Source organism: Crinia signifera, chromosome 3, assembly GCF_055691185.1.
Source record: "Crinia signifera chromosome 3, ASM5569118v1, whole genome shotgun sequence".
Taxonomy (NCBI): Eukaryota; Metazoa; Chordata; class Amphibia; order Anura; family Myobatrachidae; genus Crinia; species Crinia signifera.
In genome coordinates, this window is record NC_139219.1 from 90,598,585 (window position 1) to 90,616,027 (window position 17,443).

The following is a 17,443-nucleotide window of genomic DNA, read 5'->3' on the forward strand; positions in this document are numbered from 1 at the left end:
GTTAATAGAGCTCTCCACTCCCGGTCCTCAAAATAACACTTTGGCACGATTGGAGCCCGTACCCACGGCCAAAAAAACCCGGAAGATATCACAGCAGGAGACAGCGGTGGGTAAGCGAACGAGACCTGCAGCTCCCCACCACACAGTAAAACACTGGAGCCCGCATCCATTACACACACTGACTAAGGCAGGCGCCATCTTGGACGCCGAGTGATGGCCACTAACAGTGGCGGCATCTGGCATCCCAGCCTTTCCCCGCACCGCTAATACCCCAGTGGGGACAGCGGGGGCTGTGCCACACGGATCCCCGATCCCCACCTGTGTGAAAAAGGACTGAGCCTTCTAACCGACGCTGAATATAACGGGCTAATGGATAATCAAACAGTGGCTATATCTCCCACCCCAGCCTTGCCCTGTGTCACTAACACCTCGGCAGGGACAGCGGGGGCTAGACCGCACACTCCAGGGCACATACATAATAAAAACGCGCCCTAAATCTATGTCCCTCTGCCAACACTGAATATCGCGGGCGCCATCTTGGAGGCACCGTCCCGCATCAGCCGCAACCTCAGCAGCCCCTCAGATTCGCTGGCAGCATACAATACCCCCACCAGACCTCAGTTGAGGACACGGCACCTGTCACCCCACCGACTTCCTCACCTTCAGTCCGGGGGAACAGGAGAGAATATCCTGCAGGGTTCTGTGTCTGGACTCGGGCGCCATCTTGGAGGAGGCAGACAGAAGCTACACAAAATAGCTGTCAGCCTACACGACCTGTGTGGCTGTAATTTACCCCACAACACAAACAGCTGACTGCCCCCTGATACTAATAAGGACAGGCACAGAGAACCAGGAACCCCCATGGACGTGGCCTGGAAACTGAGCTGTATAGACGAGGAGACGATTGCTCCTCACCTCCAGGGCTCCCCTTCAGTGCTTTAAGCCCGCCACCACCACCACTGCGACTCCCCACAACCCACAACCCCCCCCCCCCACCTCACCTCACCAGCGACAGGGAGCTGCGAAGCCGGGGGACACTCCGGGAGTCCCTGCAGGTTGCGGCCTTGTCATCAGAGGGAAGCCGGGGCCTCAGTTTAGGTGCCCACCCGCCTACCGCTCCATCACCGCCAAACGTCATCGGGACCCAACGGAAACCCCAGATGGAGACCACAAACTCTGGCCGAGCACCCGAACTCCACCAGCCTCCCTGACCTCCCACCCGAGACTGCTGTGACCCCCTCTGGGAGCTGGGTACTCTCTATCCGACCATCTTGCCCCGGAGCTCCCTTTCTCCGCCCGCCGGCTGCCACCTGACCCCCTGGCTGGGACCCCAAACACAACAGTAATTGGCTACAAGTCCCATACCCACTTACCCTTCTCAACTTTGCCCACACACTCTCCTATCTCTGAGGGTGAGGATCTCTTAATCAGGAGACGCATCCCCATCCTGCTCCTGACACCCCCACAGGCACGGCACCTCCATTACTCCCCCATAGACACCCTCAACTGACACTCATCAAGTCCTATCACAGACTCAGGCAAGGGGGTTGTTAATGCGAGAGAGTTCAAACTAAACCCTCACCGTCACTCGCCTGGAAATCAGGCGAATTCAACCTATCCTAAGACACCTGGAGGATCAGGGGCTAGAAATGCAGGGTGTCCCCCTGCAAATAAGACTGTTTCAGGTCAAAGAACCCAGAGGGAGACACCACCTTTTCCCCTCTACAAGAGACCTGCAACCCCCCCTTCTCACGTGCTACTCCTACAACCCCCTCCATACTTCACTTTACCATTCCACTGCCAAACACTGGAGCTTTACAGATCCCTAACCTCCCTGTAGTGCAGCCTACCCACATTAGGCATAGCCAGATATATACCTGCCCCCCGATACGAGCTCTGCTGGTCAGGCTCTTTCTCTAGCCTTAGGGTGCTGCACCTAACTAAACCTGTGACTACATAACAGGTCCCCCTCAGTTTATCCTCCTCGCCTATATGAGACCGAGGCCCCCTCACCTCTTTCAAGCCTACACCCACCCTGCTAAGATATTTCAATTCCAAGGTGTGGCTTACCCTGAAGCATAGCCCCCTCAACTGCTCTTTTATCTCCACCAACTTCTTCAATCAGCCACCTAAACAACAACTTACAATGTCAACCTAAAACCCGTCCTCCACTTCCCCTGAGTGCTTTTGACTACCCCTCTCTGGACCCTGGAACCACGGGCCGCTAAACCCCTTAATTTTAAGCCTTCCATACCTCACACCCTGCAAGCAGATACAGCTGAAGAACTATTTAATCACATATACCTGCCCAGGTTCTCTTCACATGCGGAGATCAGCTGCTAAAACACCTAAGAAAGGAGGCTCAGACATTTCCTACCACTTCACCAGAGCTAATAAATCGAACCAACAGGAAGATCCCTCTTCCCCCCTAGCTAAAACCATGGATAAGAAAGGCCCACCATCCCCGTCCCCGTCTACCAAAGAAGACATCCTGGCCCTTCGATCCCTCATCACTGACCTCAAAGACTCGCTAGAAATCAAACTAGATAAAGCGGTTGCCTCCATTAAATCAGACATATCCTCTCTAGCCGCTAGAACCTCCAAACTAGAATCCCGTCAAGATGGTCTTCAAAAGTCTTTGAACGATACGGGCAGAGACTTAGACCATATTATCTCTGAATTAAACGACCTCCGCACCAAAAAACAAAGATCTAGAAAACAGGGAACGCAGAAACAATAGCCACATACGAAACATTCCCGAATCCATCTCCCAAGACGCTTTGGAACCCTACCTTCACAGTCTCTTCTCCTCTCTCTCACCGGATATTGGTACTCGGAATTTGCCTCTGGAAAGAGCACATCGTGCGCTTTGTCCAAAACCCCGAGAAAGTGATCCACCCCGAGACGTAGTAATTCGGTTCCTAAGCTTCAAAGACAAGGAACTTATCCTCTCAGCTACCAGAGCGGAAAAAATCTGTCACATTCGAATCCTCCAAACTTCAATTCTACCAAGATCTCGCTCCTCTCACCCTTGCAAAAAGAAGAGACTTCCGAGACCTCATAGTGGCCCGTCGTGAGAAAGGCATTCGTTACCGATGGGGATTTCCCTTTAAACTCATTGTGGACCTTAACGGTAAGACTGTTCTCATCAGAGACATGCAAGAATGTAAAGACTTGCTTTCTCACCTGGAAGAGTCCACTCCCTCCCCAGATGGAGCCCCACCACTCCGCTAAAGGTTGACACTCCCATATAATTCAGCTTTGGCCTGTCCTTTCGAACTTTAGTTGCGTTTAAACCTACCCCCATATACCCCCTTTACAAGTAGAACACCGCAACTTGTTATTATATTCAGCTCAGTTCTCTATTTAGATTACCAGTTATGCTACTAAATGTAAATGTTTAAGATAACACTGTTTTGTCTAATTCTATGCGGGACCCTCAGGCTGGCTGGTTTGAGCTGGGGTGAGGTCCTGATGCCCCTGAGCACCACCCTTAGAAACTCATGAAAGTGCCTGGGAAATGGACTTGGAGACTTCCCTAGGAGAAGACTCTTGGAAAGAGATCCGCCTGGCTATCTCTAAATGCTGTGTAGCTATTAAGGAAACCTCATATAAAATCTATACCCGATGGTACCTAGTCCCAACACGCCTTCATGCCATATATCCGTCTGTACCCAACTCATGCTGGCGACAATGTGGATGTGAAGGAACTTTCTTCCACATTTGGTGGACCTGCCCACGCATTAGGCCCTTCTGGAACATGGTGCAATCGGTTATAAATTCATCCATCCCAACCTGCCCCCCACTTACACAGACCACAATGCTTCTGTGTGCCCCGGTCGGCCGGTTAACCTCCTTCTCCAATAAGCTGATCCTCCACATCACCTGCGCTGCCAAGCTCCAGATCGCTAAGACCTGGAAAAACCCCACTCCCCCTTCCCACCAAGAACTACTAAACCGAATCTGGTTTGTCTCTAAAATGGAGTACATAACCAGCCTCCAAAATAACACAGTGGAGAAATTCCACAAGGTATGGGAACCCTGGTACGACTCAAGAAACCTTCCCCTCCCGGGACTGGTTTGATCTCCACTGCACCCGTATCAGCCCCTATCAGTCCGACCTACTCCCCCCTTGGTCCTTGCACTCATCTCACGACTCTGCTCTGATTTTGTTCAGTTCCTTTCCCTAAAAACACCATAACAACTCACAAACCTCAACGTCTCCCCCCCCCACCCCCTCTACACACTCTTCACTTCCCTCCCATTCTCCCCCTCCCTTTTTCAACGTGTCCGCTCCCCTATCCGACTTCCACTCCTTCAACCCCGCCCCTATCCATTACTCCCTCCCCCTCTACTAGTTCTTTAAAGTACATCTTTTCTTAAGGAACGTAGCCATCAACGGCCCTGTTGTATTGCCTTCTGCTAACCACATGCCTTCTCGTTAACTCTAGAACCGTTGTACTTAAACATGCTATGTTTTTTCATCTTCAATAAAAATATTTGAACAATAAAAATGGTTCATATTAATTGCAAATGTGTTTGAAGTTTGAATATATATTTAGAACTAAATTGGTCAAAATAATCAATATTTACAATCTATTTACATACTGTACAACACATTTATAAATGATGTGCATTTGATTGGGACACATTTATTTATTTATTTCTATACAGTTTCATATATAGCGCAGCATACAGTATTCCGTTGCGCTTTACAATTGGGCACATCACAAATATTCAACAACAATTTGCAACAATAAAGTGGTGTATTTTTGCAACATAAATTAATAAAAATTTTGACTACTAAAAAACATGACACACAACTCTACTTTTCCTGCTGATCTGTTTCTCACTGTCCACTCTTGGATTTCCAGCTGCCTCTCTGCCATCTCCTCCTGGATGTCTGAGTGCTCTCTGAAGTTATTATATTTCCCCCAGTAACACCCTCTACTAACATCATCTATTGATGGTGTTGTCACTGTTGACAACACCATCATCTCCCATGTTCCCCAACTCAGCTTGTGCGTCCTCTCCTTCCTCTACTTTTCACCCCACATCCAAACTCTGGATAATCCATGCAATATGCAATATTGCATAGAGGAGGCCATTTCTCTCACAGAGTGCACTGGGAGTGCACTGGTTATCTCACAGTTTGACTACTGCCCTCACTCACTCCCATCTCGCTCCCCTCCAATTTGCACTCAACTCCACAGCTAGACTTATCTTCATTTCCTGCCACTCCACTTCAGCCACTCTCAAAATCTGCACTGGCTCCCATTCCTCTAGAGAATCCTCTTCAAACTCCTCACCCTCCCATACAAAGCCATCTCTAATTGCACTGTTCTATACATCTCTAACCTCATTTCCCTTCATACTCCCTCCCGCCATCTATGTTTGGCCAATGATCATCGCCTCTCCACTATCCTGTTCACTGCTTCCCAAGATTTTCCAATTTGCAAAAATGTGAGTCTTTTTTCAACCTCAACTTTGTTACTATGTATGTAACAAACTACATACTGTATGCCAGGAATTGTGACGAACGTCCGCATCACTTACCGGCACGCTGGTGCGTCCTGTGCCATCATGACACCTGGGGTGAAATGTAATAGGGTGAGAGAATCATAAAGTGAGAGATTTGGTAAGAAATCTCCAGTTTCTTTTAAAGCGGCAATCATTTACACTTCAAAATCAAACTGGTTTTGCAGTGTAAATGATTGCCGCTTTAAAAAAAACTGGAGACCCCTGATGTCAGCTGACTTTACACCTATGGGCTACCTGCATACTCTGTTTCTCTGACCATTTGCACTAGTTGCATGATCAAGGTAACCACAGGTAACTTGCTTCCTGATTCTGGTGTAATTACTGCTGCAGTTTTCAGCCAATCGCAGGCAACCTAGGGGGGTATAAGCAAGGCTCCCTAAACCCCTCATCACCTTGAACAACTTGTCTGTTCCCTGTGATACTCTCCAGAGTCACCATTCAAGGCTCCAGGCTAATACCTGTTCCTGCTACCTGTGCTCCTATGTTCTGCTGCTGCAACCCGCTTCCTGATTAACTCTACAGCTGCTTTACAGCTGCAAGATACTCTTCTGTTGTTATCACCTCCAGTGCTCCACCTGAATAGACTGTTGTTCAGGTCAGAACTTCCCCAGCAGTGGACCACCATTGGCTTTCAGTCGACATCATTACTATCAGTTCCCTGACCGATAGTTCTACCATTGGTTCCCAGACTGATAAACCTGCCATTGGATCCAGTCCATCTAGTACAGTCTCAGTTCCCAGACTGCGTACATCACACACATCTTCCAGGCCAGAGAAACCGCTCATCGGTCCTGAGACCGATAGTTGCTACCATCGATTTCCTGACCGAATAGTTACCTCCTTGGCTTCCAAGCCAGAACTTTCCTTTTGGTTCCCAGATCGATTATTGTCTTCAACAGCTCCCAAGTATAAAGCACCATCGTTTCCAAGACCGATAATGCACCATCAATTACCAGAGTTCTCAAGATCTCCACTTCACACATTCCAGTCTCTCCAGAACATCAGTCACAATCAGCTGTGTTCAAGGGATCAGGGCAGGGGGCTGCGACCTGCTCTTCGGGTGCATCAAAGTCCAAAGTCCCTTGCATGTCTCCCTGGCAAAAAACACCAGTGCATAACTTCCTCCCTTCCCCTTGCTCCCTCCCCAATGTAGCTGTCATTGCCTTCTATTCTACACTCATTTATTGGTTTAAGGTTTCTTACTATACCCTCCCTCTACCCGCCTAGTTTAAAATCTCCTGAAGCCTTTCCACCATTCTACCTCTGAGCACCCCCGCCCCCTTTTCGTTCAGGTGCAATCCGTTGCAGCGCCTGACTGAGAAGTCCGCCAAGTTTTTTAGGTACTCATATCCCTCTCTCCTGTACCAATCTATGAGCCACATTTTAACCTTCCTAATCTCCCTCTGTCTCCCTGGGCTATCTCTTGGCACAGGCAATATTTCGGAGATTATTACCTTACATGTCCTTGCTCTAAGTTTATTGCCTAGATCCCTAAAGTCTTTTTTAAGGACATCCCATCTACCACTGACTGTCCACCAGATCCACGATACAACGTACCTAAGCACCAGGGACTCCACGATCCAGGAGACAACAGACTGTACGCCTATTGCAATCCCGATAACAGATTGCCCTATCAACTTTCCTAATAATTGAATCCCCTACCACCACTATCTGCCTTGGGCCCTTCCTATCTGAATTACCTTCCCTGCCAGAAGGGGTATTCCTCTGGTTGCTAGAGGAACCCTTCCCTGCCATCTGCCCCAGCTCCTCACTCTCAACCATAGTTTATTTGTCCATTCGGGCGTATCTACTAGGGTTTGGTAGCTCAGAGCTTACCTGACACTTCCTCCATCGTCTATTCCCCGTAGACCTCCTAACTGCTACCCAGCTACCGATCATCTCTTTCTCGCTTGACTCAACCTCTGACCCCCCTGGGCCCCCTATTCCTCTAATGCAGCAATGGTAAGCTGCAAACTCTGCTCAAGGTTAGATATCTCCCTCAGTGTTGCAATGTGTTGCTCTAGGTACCTGGGCCTCTAGCAAGGAGAAAAGAACAACAAACAAAAACAAAACAGCGGGGACCCATGCCTCTTGCAACCTTGCAACCTGGTTTAACCTCTTCCTGGATTCAACTCCTTCTTGGATGTAACGTCACACTTAAACAATGGCACTTTAACCAATAACAGTTGAATTTGCAAGATAAATACAATTGCTTACCTCCTGCAGTAATATACTGCTCAGCCTTTCTTCAGCTGCACACATGAGTTGAAATTATGTGGTAACAGCTGAATTGATCATATTTTATACCAGTGCTATTATACTAGTGCTATCGTTATAATTTAAGGCACTTGCCAAGAGGAGGGGGTTTCCGAAAAACCATAAACCCCCTGCATTTGCCTATGGGATGCCAGGGCCAGAATCACAACTGCTGGAATGCCAAGTGTAAGTATGCCAAGACAGGTTAAGGTCAGGCTGGAGAAGGGGGGAGGTTAGGTTTAGGTTCTAGCGGGGAACTTAGGTATAAGCAGGGGAAGGTTGGGCGGGGGAGAGCTAGGGTTTAATTGTGGGGTATGGGGGTTAGGGTTAGGCAATAGCTGTGAGGGTTACTGTCAGGCTGCAGAGAAGGGGGGGGGTTTAGGCTGCAGGGAGGGAGGGATGGAGGATTTCCTTCTTTGGGATGCCTGTATCAGTATTCTGAATGCTGGCACCCCCACCACTGGTCATCTGTATGTACCCTGCATGTATTACATGTATATTCAGTTCTGTTCAAAAGTCTTGGAAAAAAAAGTCTTGGCATGGATAAAATGCTGCAGAGTAAGCATGCTTTCAAAAAAAAGAGTTTTAGTTTGTTTATCAATGAACAAAATGAAAAGTAAATGAACAGAAGATAAATCTAAATTAATATTTGGTGTGACCACCCTTGGACTTCAAAATATAAATTCTGCACTCAAACACAGTTTTTTAAACATCTTGGAGACTTATCCACAGATCTTCTGTGGATGTTGACTTGCGTAAATTCTTTTCTCTTCATTTACTTGTCCACTAGGGACAGCAGCGTGATGTGTCCTGTGAGCAGCACTAGAAGGGATCCACTACAAGCTGAAATGGGTGGGGAAAATTAGGTGGATGATTAGGAGGCAGGATTGCTGACTGAAACAGCCATGGTGTTAGGAGTTCCATTGCAGTTGGAGTTGAAGTTTTAAGATGCTGCTGCATTTTATTTGATGTGCTACAGTACAATGACTGGAAGATTAGTATTACGTTTTGAAAATACAGGCTTCTGGGGAAAAAAAAGTTAATTTTGTGTGGTCACTGCATCAAAAAAATTTAGTGATGGAACAAGACGACAAATGCTTCAAAAGTGTCTTGGCACAGAGATGACACCTCCACAGTAAAGGCAGTGGCATAACAAAAGCCCTGCAGACCCCGCGGCGGCAGGGAGGCGCTGAGTAAAGTGTGGGCCCGGGGGTCTGAGGGGCTATCATTCCGCTGCTGCCTGCCTTACCCCGTTGCCGCCCTGCCGCCGCCTCTGTAACCGGGACACGTATATCTACTTCTCTTTGGTCCAGACGCTCCTCCTCGCTCGGTTCCTGCTGCTATAGAAAAAACTCCCACACAAAATGTCCGCCCCCTTATAGCAGACCATTTTTTGGATGCTAGAGGAGGCGGTGGACATGCTATAAGGGAGAGGACATTTTGTGTGGGAGATTTTTTGTAATAGCAGCATGAGCCGAGCGAGGAGGAGTCGGGCCGCTACTGCTTGGTACTAGGTTATATGAATTGGTAAACTTTGATAAATAGGTGAGTTTTTAGTGCTCATTTCAAGCTTTGCAAGGACTAGGAGAGTCCAATAAAGCAAAGGAACTCAGTGCAGTGAAGGGGGGGGGGGAGCTAGCCGCATAGGAGGCCAGTGAGGAAAATGTTGCAGATGACCAGGGGGTGAATAATAAATTTAGTCGCACTCCGGGAGGGGAACTACCTCCCAAGAAGTGATTTTGCAAAGCTGGAACTGACAGGATTGAGATGTAGATTGGTGATAGAGATTGAGTGGGGGGCAAAGAAGAAGTGGAGTTGGGGAATGGGGGACATAATGGTATTGTCAACAGTAATGGAGATATTGGTGGGGTGAGTTTGGTGTTGTACATGTTGAGTGAAAGAAAGCACTTAGCCTTCCAGGAGGAGATGAAAGATGCCGCTGAATACTGTACCTAAGAAAAGACAGAAGAGGTCAGGAGAGGATAGGTACAGTTATGTGTCGTTGGTACAGAGGTGGTATTGAAGGCCAAATGAGCTTATGAGCACATTCATGGAAGAGGTAAGCAGAGAGAAGAGAAGGGACCCTAGGACAGAACCCTGGGGGACCCCAATAGGGAGTGAGGTGGAGCCAGAGGCAGACACGGGGAAGGAGTGGTAACTGAGGTAAGGGGTGAATCAAACCAGAACAATGCTAGAGAGGCAAATAGTCTGAAAGATTTTGGGGAGGAGAGGATGATCCACAGTGTTGAAAACAGCTGAAAGGTCCTGTAGGAGAAGCAGAGGGAAATGACTTCTGAACTTGGCTGAAAGCAGGTTATTGGTGACTTTGACAAGTCAGTAAATTATCTATTTTGAATAGAAACACTGTTGTTAATTTTTTGGGGAGATGTTGGTTCTATTTTGGCCAACATAAATAGACCCAAAATAGACTTTCAGTAAAATAGTGTTTAAGGACATATATGTCATAGACTGCCCATACACGTTACAATTATTGTATACAATATCGCATCTCATCGCATCTCGATTTTGCGATGAGATGAGACCTAGTACAAAAAGTATGTGCAGCACATACTTTTTGTACTACATCTCATCTTGTCTCCTCACATCGCAAAACCCAGATGCGATGAGATGCGATATTGTATACAATATTGTATACAATAATTGTAACGTGTATGGGCACCTTAAGACTCATTTCTTGCCCTCTGTAAGCGATAAAAATCCTTTAGATGCCCCTTATATGCCAGCATACTCCTCCATATGCATACTATATGCTAGCACACTCCTTCCTTCACATTTCCCCTTATGCCATCAGACCCTTTCAGGTGCTCCTTATATGTCATCGGACCCCTCCAAATAACCCTTTTATGCCATCAGACCTATTTTATTGAATTAATTCTTGCAGTAATCTTCATCTTGATAGTGACTAAACCCAATAGTCTTTAATATGAGCTATTGTGAAGGACGACATTTATAATTTGGCAAACCAGTCTGTATCTATAAGCATTGGTAAAATGGTATAATTATTCATTCAGCCCGAATCAATGTATATATACAACATATTTTATAAGTTGTCATCTGGTAACTTTATTACATTCTACTGATAATTATGTCCAAATATGTGATTGGTTTCGAGAAGCAAATGAATGCTCTGTATTCCTGTATATACCAGGAATGTAAACCTGGTGCTGCCCAAAACACGACATTTTTACTAATCAATAAACACACAAACCACAATTTTCTTTTACAATATCTATAATTGGAAGAAATCAATACAAACAAAACTCAGCTTAGCAAACTGTACATACATAAATAATATTTTCTCTTGACGTTTCATATTTTTCTATTATTAGATCATTATTTCATTTCTTACATCCAGTTACATAGCTTAAAAAAGTGCTTTCCATTTGTACATCTTCCATACTTAAAGCAGAGTTTACAGTTAATTCATGCTTCCCACACAAACCCCCCACACAGAAAGCCCCTAAACCAAAAATGCCACAGAGAAAAGTAAAAAAATATTTGCCATATAAGTTCTTTAAAATTTATATTACAAGCATCTAAAATAGCATCATAATTGCAAACTTTGTGAAATACTGATAATGCTCTCATTAGGAATTAGCTACCAGTTTGTTAGTTATTATGGATGAGATGACACAAATATAAATCTTGGCTATGCATAGATCAAATGATTTGTGGGTAAAAATTGATGTCACTTTTACAGTACTATTTTTTGTACCTTACTCTGTTAATTGAGGAACACAGCCTGGCGTGACTAATATAGCATAACTGTCATAACTGTGTAATGTTCAATGGTTATACAGGGAACAAATGTTGTCATAATAAGTGCAATCAAAATCTGGCAAAAGCTCATACGAAATCCAGAGTGAGCTCTCTTATTCAACATAGTTATATAGGTGGAGGCCCATTGGTGTATCGGAGCATTGGGTGGAAGGACCGTGCAAAGTTATTGGACAAAGTACAACTGTAGTCTTCTTCGGTCATTGGTACAAGACAGGCTAGACCAATTAAAAGCAGCAGAAGAAGCTGAAGTGGAAACGCTGCACGTAGAACTCGGAGAAAGAAAGATTGGTGTCTGTCAGCCAAGTTGGCTTCAGAAAGGCAGGAACCTGAGCCATCGCCTTTGGACCTGATAAATGAAGTTGAGAAAATGAGTCTAAAGAAACAACATCCAACAACATATAGTATATCATTTCAAGCATGTTCTATGTTTCCTGGTACCTGGACCATAATGCCACATTATAAATGTCAATATTCCTATTTTTCATAATAGACGCATCAGTGGAATTGGCTATTTGTTACTATGTATGTGATCTTTCAGCAAGGTAAACATATCTGAATTCTTTTGTGACTAATTTCATAAAGAAATATTTCTTGCCAAATTCAGACCCTGGGATCGCTAAACTGAAATCCACACATTATAACTACAAAACATCTCCTATTATTCCCATTGATTGACTATTACACTAAATGTTATGTTCATGTGTATTTTACTTTCTGAAAAATATCATAGCAAGTCAAATGTATAACAGAGCATTGAAATAAAAATACTACTTTAACCGATAATTAGAAATACCTTGAGCACTTTGCGGAAATCTTGCACTGAACCATAAACCATTGCTTTAATCACAATCCAATAACAATGACCTATTTAGTAGGTATGCACGACCTCTGCCCCTGTGCATGCGTTCCCAGCCGTGCAATGATTTCCCCCCTGGAGTGAGTCCAGACTTACTTAGTGCTGCAATGGCTGTGGGGAGAAGGAGGCCAGTGAGAAGGAGGCCTACCTCGCAATGGCCAGGGAACGCCTGCCTTTTCCGGGACACTCCAGGAAAACACTGCGTTACTACCCGCAAGATGACAATCACCCTGCGGGCAGCCTGCGATGGCTATCCATCGCAGGCTTCTTTCGCACAATTGCACAATCATTCGATTATCAGCAGTGTTGAAAATTCATCTGAATCAGGCCCTTATGACTAAAATGGCGATTGGAATAGAAATATTATACTTTACTCATGTTCATGTCAAACTCTTTGATACCATCAAACACAGTATAATTAATATTTTTGACTAAAAAAAAAAGACGTACCTTGTAAAACAGCACTTTATTTCTTACATGTCTGCATCCATCTCTATGTAGTTTGTATGCATCAGAATCTCCTTACAGTTCAGAGCTAGGAATCATTGCTGAATAACACTAATAATAGTAATAACTGTACTAAAGATAATGTTGATTTCCATCTCTAATACATAGTTCATATGGTAAGGACATCTCAATTGAAAAACAGCTATCTATCTATCTATCTATCTATCTATCACTCAACATGGACATTTAGTACACAGCGGCTTTCTTCTTAGTAGTATTGAATTTGTGCACCTTTGTTTCATAGCTCGGTGAGTTCTTTTATTACTTGTAGCAATACAGTAAACATATAATACACTATACTGTTCAGCTTTCCTCTATCCTATACCACAATTAAATACTGTGTCCATGAGAACAAAACCAGTTGTTAAATAAACAATACTACATATGGAGCTCCTCTCATACAGCGATGGGAATCGCCAGATTCCCTGCGCTGGCATACGCCGGAGGAGAGGCACACCATCCGACTGGGATGTGCGAGTATCTCACACGCACGCGTGTCCCCAGCACTCGGCGGCGGCCGGCGGAAGTGCACTTCAGGGAGATGGGCAGGGTTAGGGGGGTACAGAGAGGTGGCGGGCACCAGTGGGGAGCGGTGTAGAGGTCCGTTAGAATGGGTCGCGCGAGCGTCTTGCCTGCGGGCGGGGGCTGGCAGAAGCTAGCGGCTGGCGATTCTATTTCCAGCTGCCAGCTGAATGAGAGCAGCTCCATCTGTATGTTGAACAGCTTATAATAGAAGTGGTAGATTTACAGAGCAGGGTTTTTAATGACTTTCCAAATATTTTAAGCTGCCCATACACGCTGCTAAGCGTGCTGAGCCGATGTGTGCTTTGAGGTGCGCGCTCCCGCGCACCTCATCGCACAGTACAAAAAGTATGTGCTTGCACATACGTTTTGTACCTAGTTCTCATCAAATCGCATCGCATTGCATGCACAACGTGTGCACATGCAATGCAATGCGATTTGATCCGTGCTAGTACAGCACGGAAAGCACGCTTATAAAGCAGCGTGTATGGGCAGCTTTATTACTACATGAATTCCATCTACAAATACAATTTTTAATTCTTAGTCATTAATTATGGATTTGGAGGTTTAAATATCCCTTCTTTTTTAATGCATAAAACAACCTAAATGAGGCCTCTTCAGAAACTCAAAAGACTAAAAGCAGCCCATACACACTGCTTTGTGGGCGTGCTGTACTAGTGATGAAACCTAAGTACAAAAAGTATGTGCTTGCACATACTTTTTGTACTTCGGTTTCATCACATTGCATCGCATTGCATGCACAATGGATGCACATGCAATACAATGCAATGTGATCCGTGCTAGTGCAGCACGGAAAGCACGCCCACAAAGCAGCATGTATGGGCTGCTTAAGTTAAAGTTCCTCTGGACCGGTTCCAGCTGGACAGTGGTACATGGACTGGCCCTCAGGGTGCTATGTGCATAAAGATTCAATCATATATTGAATATTATAAACTTTAGAGGATTGTTGGTGCTCACCGTTAAATCTATTTCCCTGAATCCATCTAGATGACAATGGTGTGTACAGGGGACCAGTTTGCACTATAGCATAAAAGGGTGAATTCCAAAACCCTGTTTTTCTCTTTCATCCATTCTGGTGACACTGGCATACCTTAGAGACTTTTAAAAATGGTGTACAAAACACTGTGCCCCGCTGGCATCTTCAGATACAAAAACCTGAATATATCAATAGCAGGTATGTAAGGAACATCTGGTCACACTGCAGCACCACCCAAAGGAGATTTACTAGAAGAGTGAGTCACAACATGAGCAGACACTGGACCCTGCACTGAAAAGAAGCCAGGTCAATGATAAGCAAATCCACCACTTCAACAACTAATATGTCTCTAGCCATCCTCTCTCAAGTGGGTCAGCATCCATCTACCAGAATAAATATACAGTAGTTATTTATATAACTCTGCTCGCCATCCAGGATACTGTATAAACATATATCCACTATTTCACCTAGTGAGATCTGTCACCAGGGCAAGAAATCAGGTCCAGAAGGAATGCAATCTACAGAGTAGGTCTATTGTACTTGCTAAAAACTATACAGGGGAATTTACAAGAAATAGCAGGCTAAGAAGTTATTGTTCTACTAAACTGGTACACAGCTAGGAGACACAGACCAGGAGAAGTGCATAAAAATGCTACAGTTGAAAAACTGTATGCATGCACAATGCCAGAAAGACCAAATGATGATCTAACAGTACAAAAAAACAATACATGTAAACATTATAATATATAACAATACATTAAAATAACAAAAAGAAGTCCATTGTCAGGTCAAGTTCTGGACTAGTTCCACCGGAAAAAAAGACATATAAGGCATACAGACATACAGTATCTACATAAGCATCCACCAACCAACCTCTCTCTCTCTCTCTCTCTCTCTCTCTCTCTCTCTCTCTATATATGAGCTCAGTGACTTTAATCGCTGTACTGAGATAGGCTGCCACCTTCGTAATAAGATGATTTGTGAAATTTTATCGCTGCTGAATAGTCCATGGTCAATTGTAAGTGATACTATTAGAAAGAGGAAGCATTTAGGAACAACAGAAACTCAACCGCAGAGTGAAAGACTATGTAAAATCACATAGCGGGGCCAGCGACTGCTAAAGATAATGGTATGGGGCGGTTTTTAAAGGGTTTGGGCTAGGCTTTGAACAATTCTATGCTTCCCACTTTGTGGCAACAGTTTGAGGAAGGCCCTTTTTTATTACACTATAACTGTGTCCCAGTGCACAAACCAAGGAATAAATACATGGTTTAATGAGTTTGGTGTGCAAAACTTGACTGGTTTGCTCAGAGCCCTTAACCTGATTGAGCACCTTTGAGAACAGAGAATGTAAGCCAGGCCTTCTCATCAACATCATTGACTGACCTCATAAATGCTCTACAGAACCAATGGTCACAAATTTCCACAGAAACACGAAGGCTGATTTATCTGGTTCTCGGAAGAGTAGAGACAAGCTTCTAGTGTCGTTCAAAGGGGGAGAGTCCCAGCTTTTGGAATATACCCTCAGAAAAACTCTAAGGGGGTTATTCTAGTCCATTCTTTCTGACAAAATCCTTCTTAGATGGACAAAACCATGTGCACTACGGGTGGGGCAGATGTAACTTGTGTAGAGAGAATTATATTTGGGTGGGGTTTTTCTTCAAAGTGAGATCTATATTGAAGTGTAAAATCATGCAGTCAGTATTTTCCCTGCACAGAAACAAAATAACTCACCCAAATCTAATTCTCTCTGCACATGTTACAACTGCCCCCCTGCAGTGCACATGGTTTTGTCCATCTAAGAAGGATTTTGTCAGAAAGAATGAACTAGAATAAACCCCTAAGTCTGACAGAACCTGAAATATCTGACTGGGAAGAGCAATGAACAGGCTTGGATGGGGACCACTGCTTTGAAGTCAGATATCTCCGGTTCCCAAGGGCCGATTTTAAAAATTCTTGTACCCATGGAAAGAGGGGCCCCTTAGCTTTCAGCCCATTGGGGGCCCGGGACACCTGTACCCCTGGCACCCCCATGTCGGTTGCCCTGCATCCTTCATTCTACTATGAGACTGTTGTGATGTCTCAGATGAATAAAGCAGTATGCGCACTGCAGGGTTTAGAATAATGTGCATATCACAGTCTTTAAAACCCACTAAATTGTCTCTCGATCCTGCTGACCTTCCCAGTGCATCAGATTATGGTCTGGTTCAGTACTGTATCAATGATTACCCAGTCAGGAATCGCCTGAGCTGAAATCTGAGGTGGAGCACCAACGTAGTCCTTTTCAGTGGATGTCCATGTACCAACCCATTTTTTTAGAAATCTCTTTCAAAGTTTGGACACAATGACTGCCATCATGCTGACAAGCAACAATACACTGAATTTAAAAAAGCTACTAGCATTACTACTGTGGGGCATATGGCCAAGGGGCATTACTTTGTGGCATTTTGTGTATGAGGGCATTACTAATGTGGAGCATGTGTTTACATTGCATTATTGTGTGGCATTATTTGTAGGAGGACATTATTATTGTGGGTATATTTGTAATGTGCATTACTACATGTCATGATATGCATAATGTGAGGCAAATGTGTAATGGGATTTATATGTAAGACAGCATTACTAATGTGGGACATACATTTTGTGTAAGGTGTATTACTGTGTAGCATTTTATGCATAAGGGCATTACCAATGTAAGGGATATGTGTAAGGGACATTAATTTGTGGCTAAATGTGTAAAAAGGATGCTATTACTGCATAACCTATTGTGTATAAAGGGCACTACTGAGTGTTGTTATGCAAATAAAGAGCAATATATTGTGGTGTAATTTTAATAAGGAGCAATACATTGTGGTGTAATGTTAACAAAGAGTGATATGGTGGGGTGTAATGTCAACAAGGAGCAATATGGTGGGATGTTATGTCAACAAGGAGCGATACGGTTTGGCATAACATCAACAATG

At 44.6% G+C, this 17,443-nt stretch overlaps 1 protein-coding gene across 1 annotated transcript in view; it reads right to left on the minus strand.

Annotated features, from left to right (window-relative positions):
* Nucleotides 1-11,031: 11,031 nt before the first annotated feature.
* SYNE1 (spectrin repeat containing nuclear envelope protein 1) overlaps nucleotides 11,032-17,443 on the minus strand; it is a 503,588-nt gene continuing 497,176 nt past the window's right edge. Inside the window, 1 exon segment of the mRNA XM_083176202.1 lies at nucleotides 11,032-11,944. Within this exon segment, the coding sequence (XP_083032328.1) occupies nucleotides 11,704-11,944 (241 nt within the window). The 3' untranslated portion in view covers nucleotides 11,032-11,703.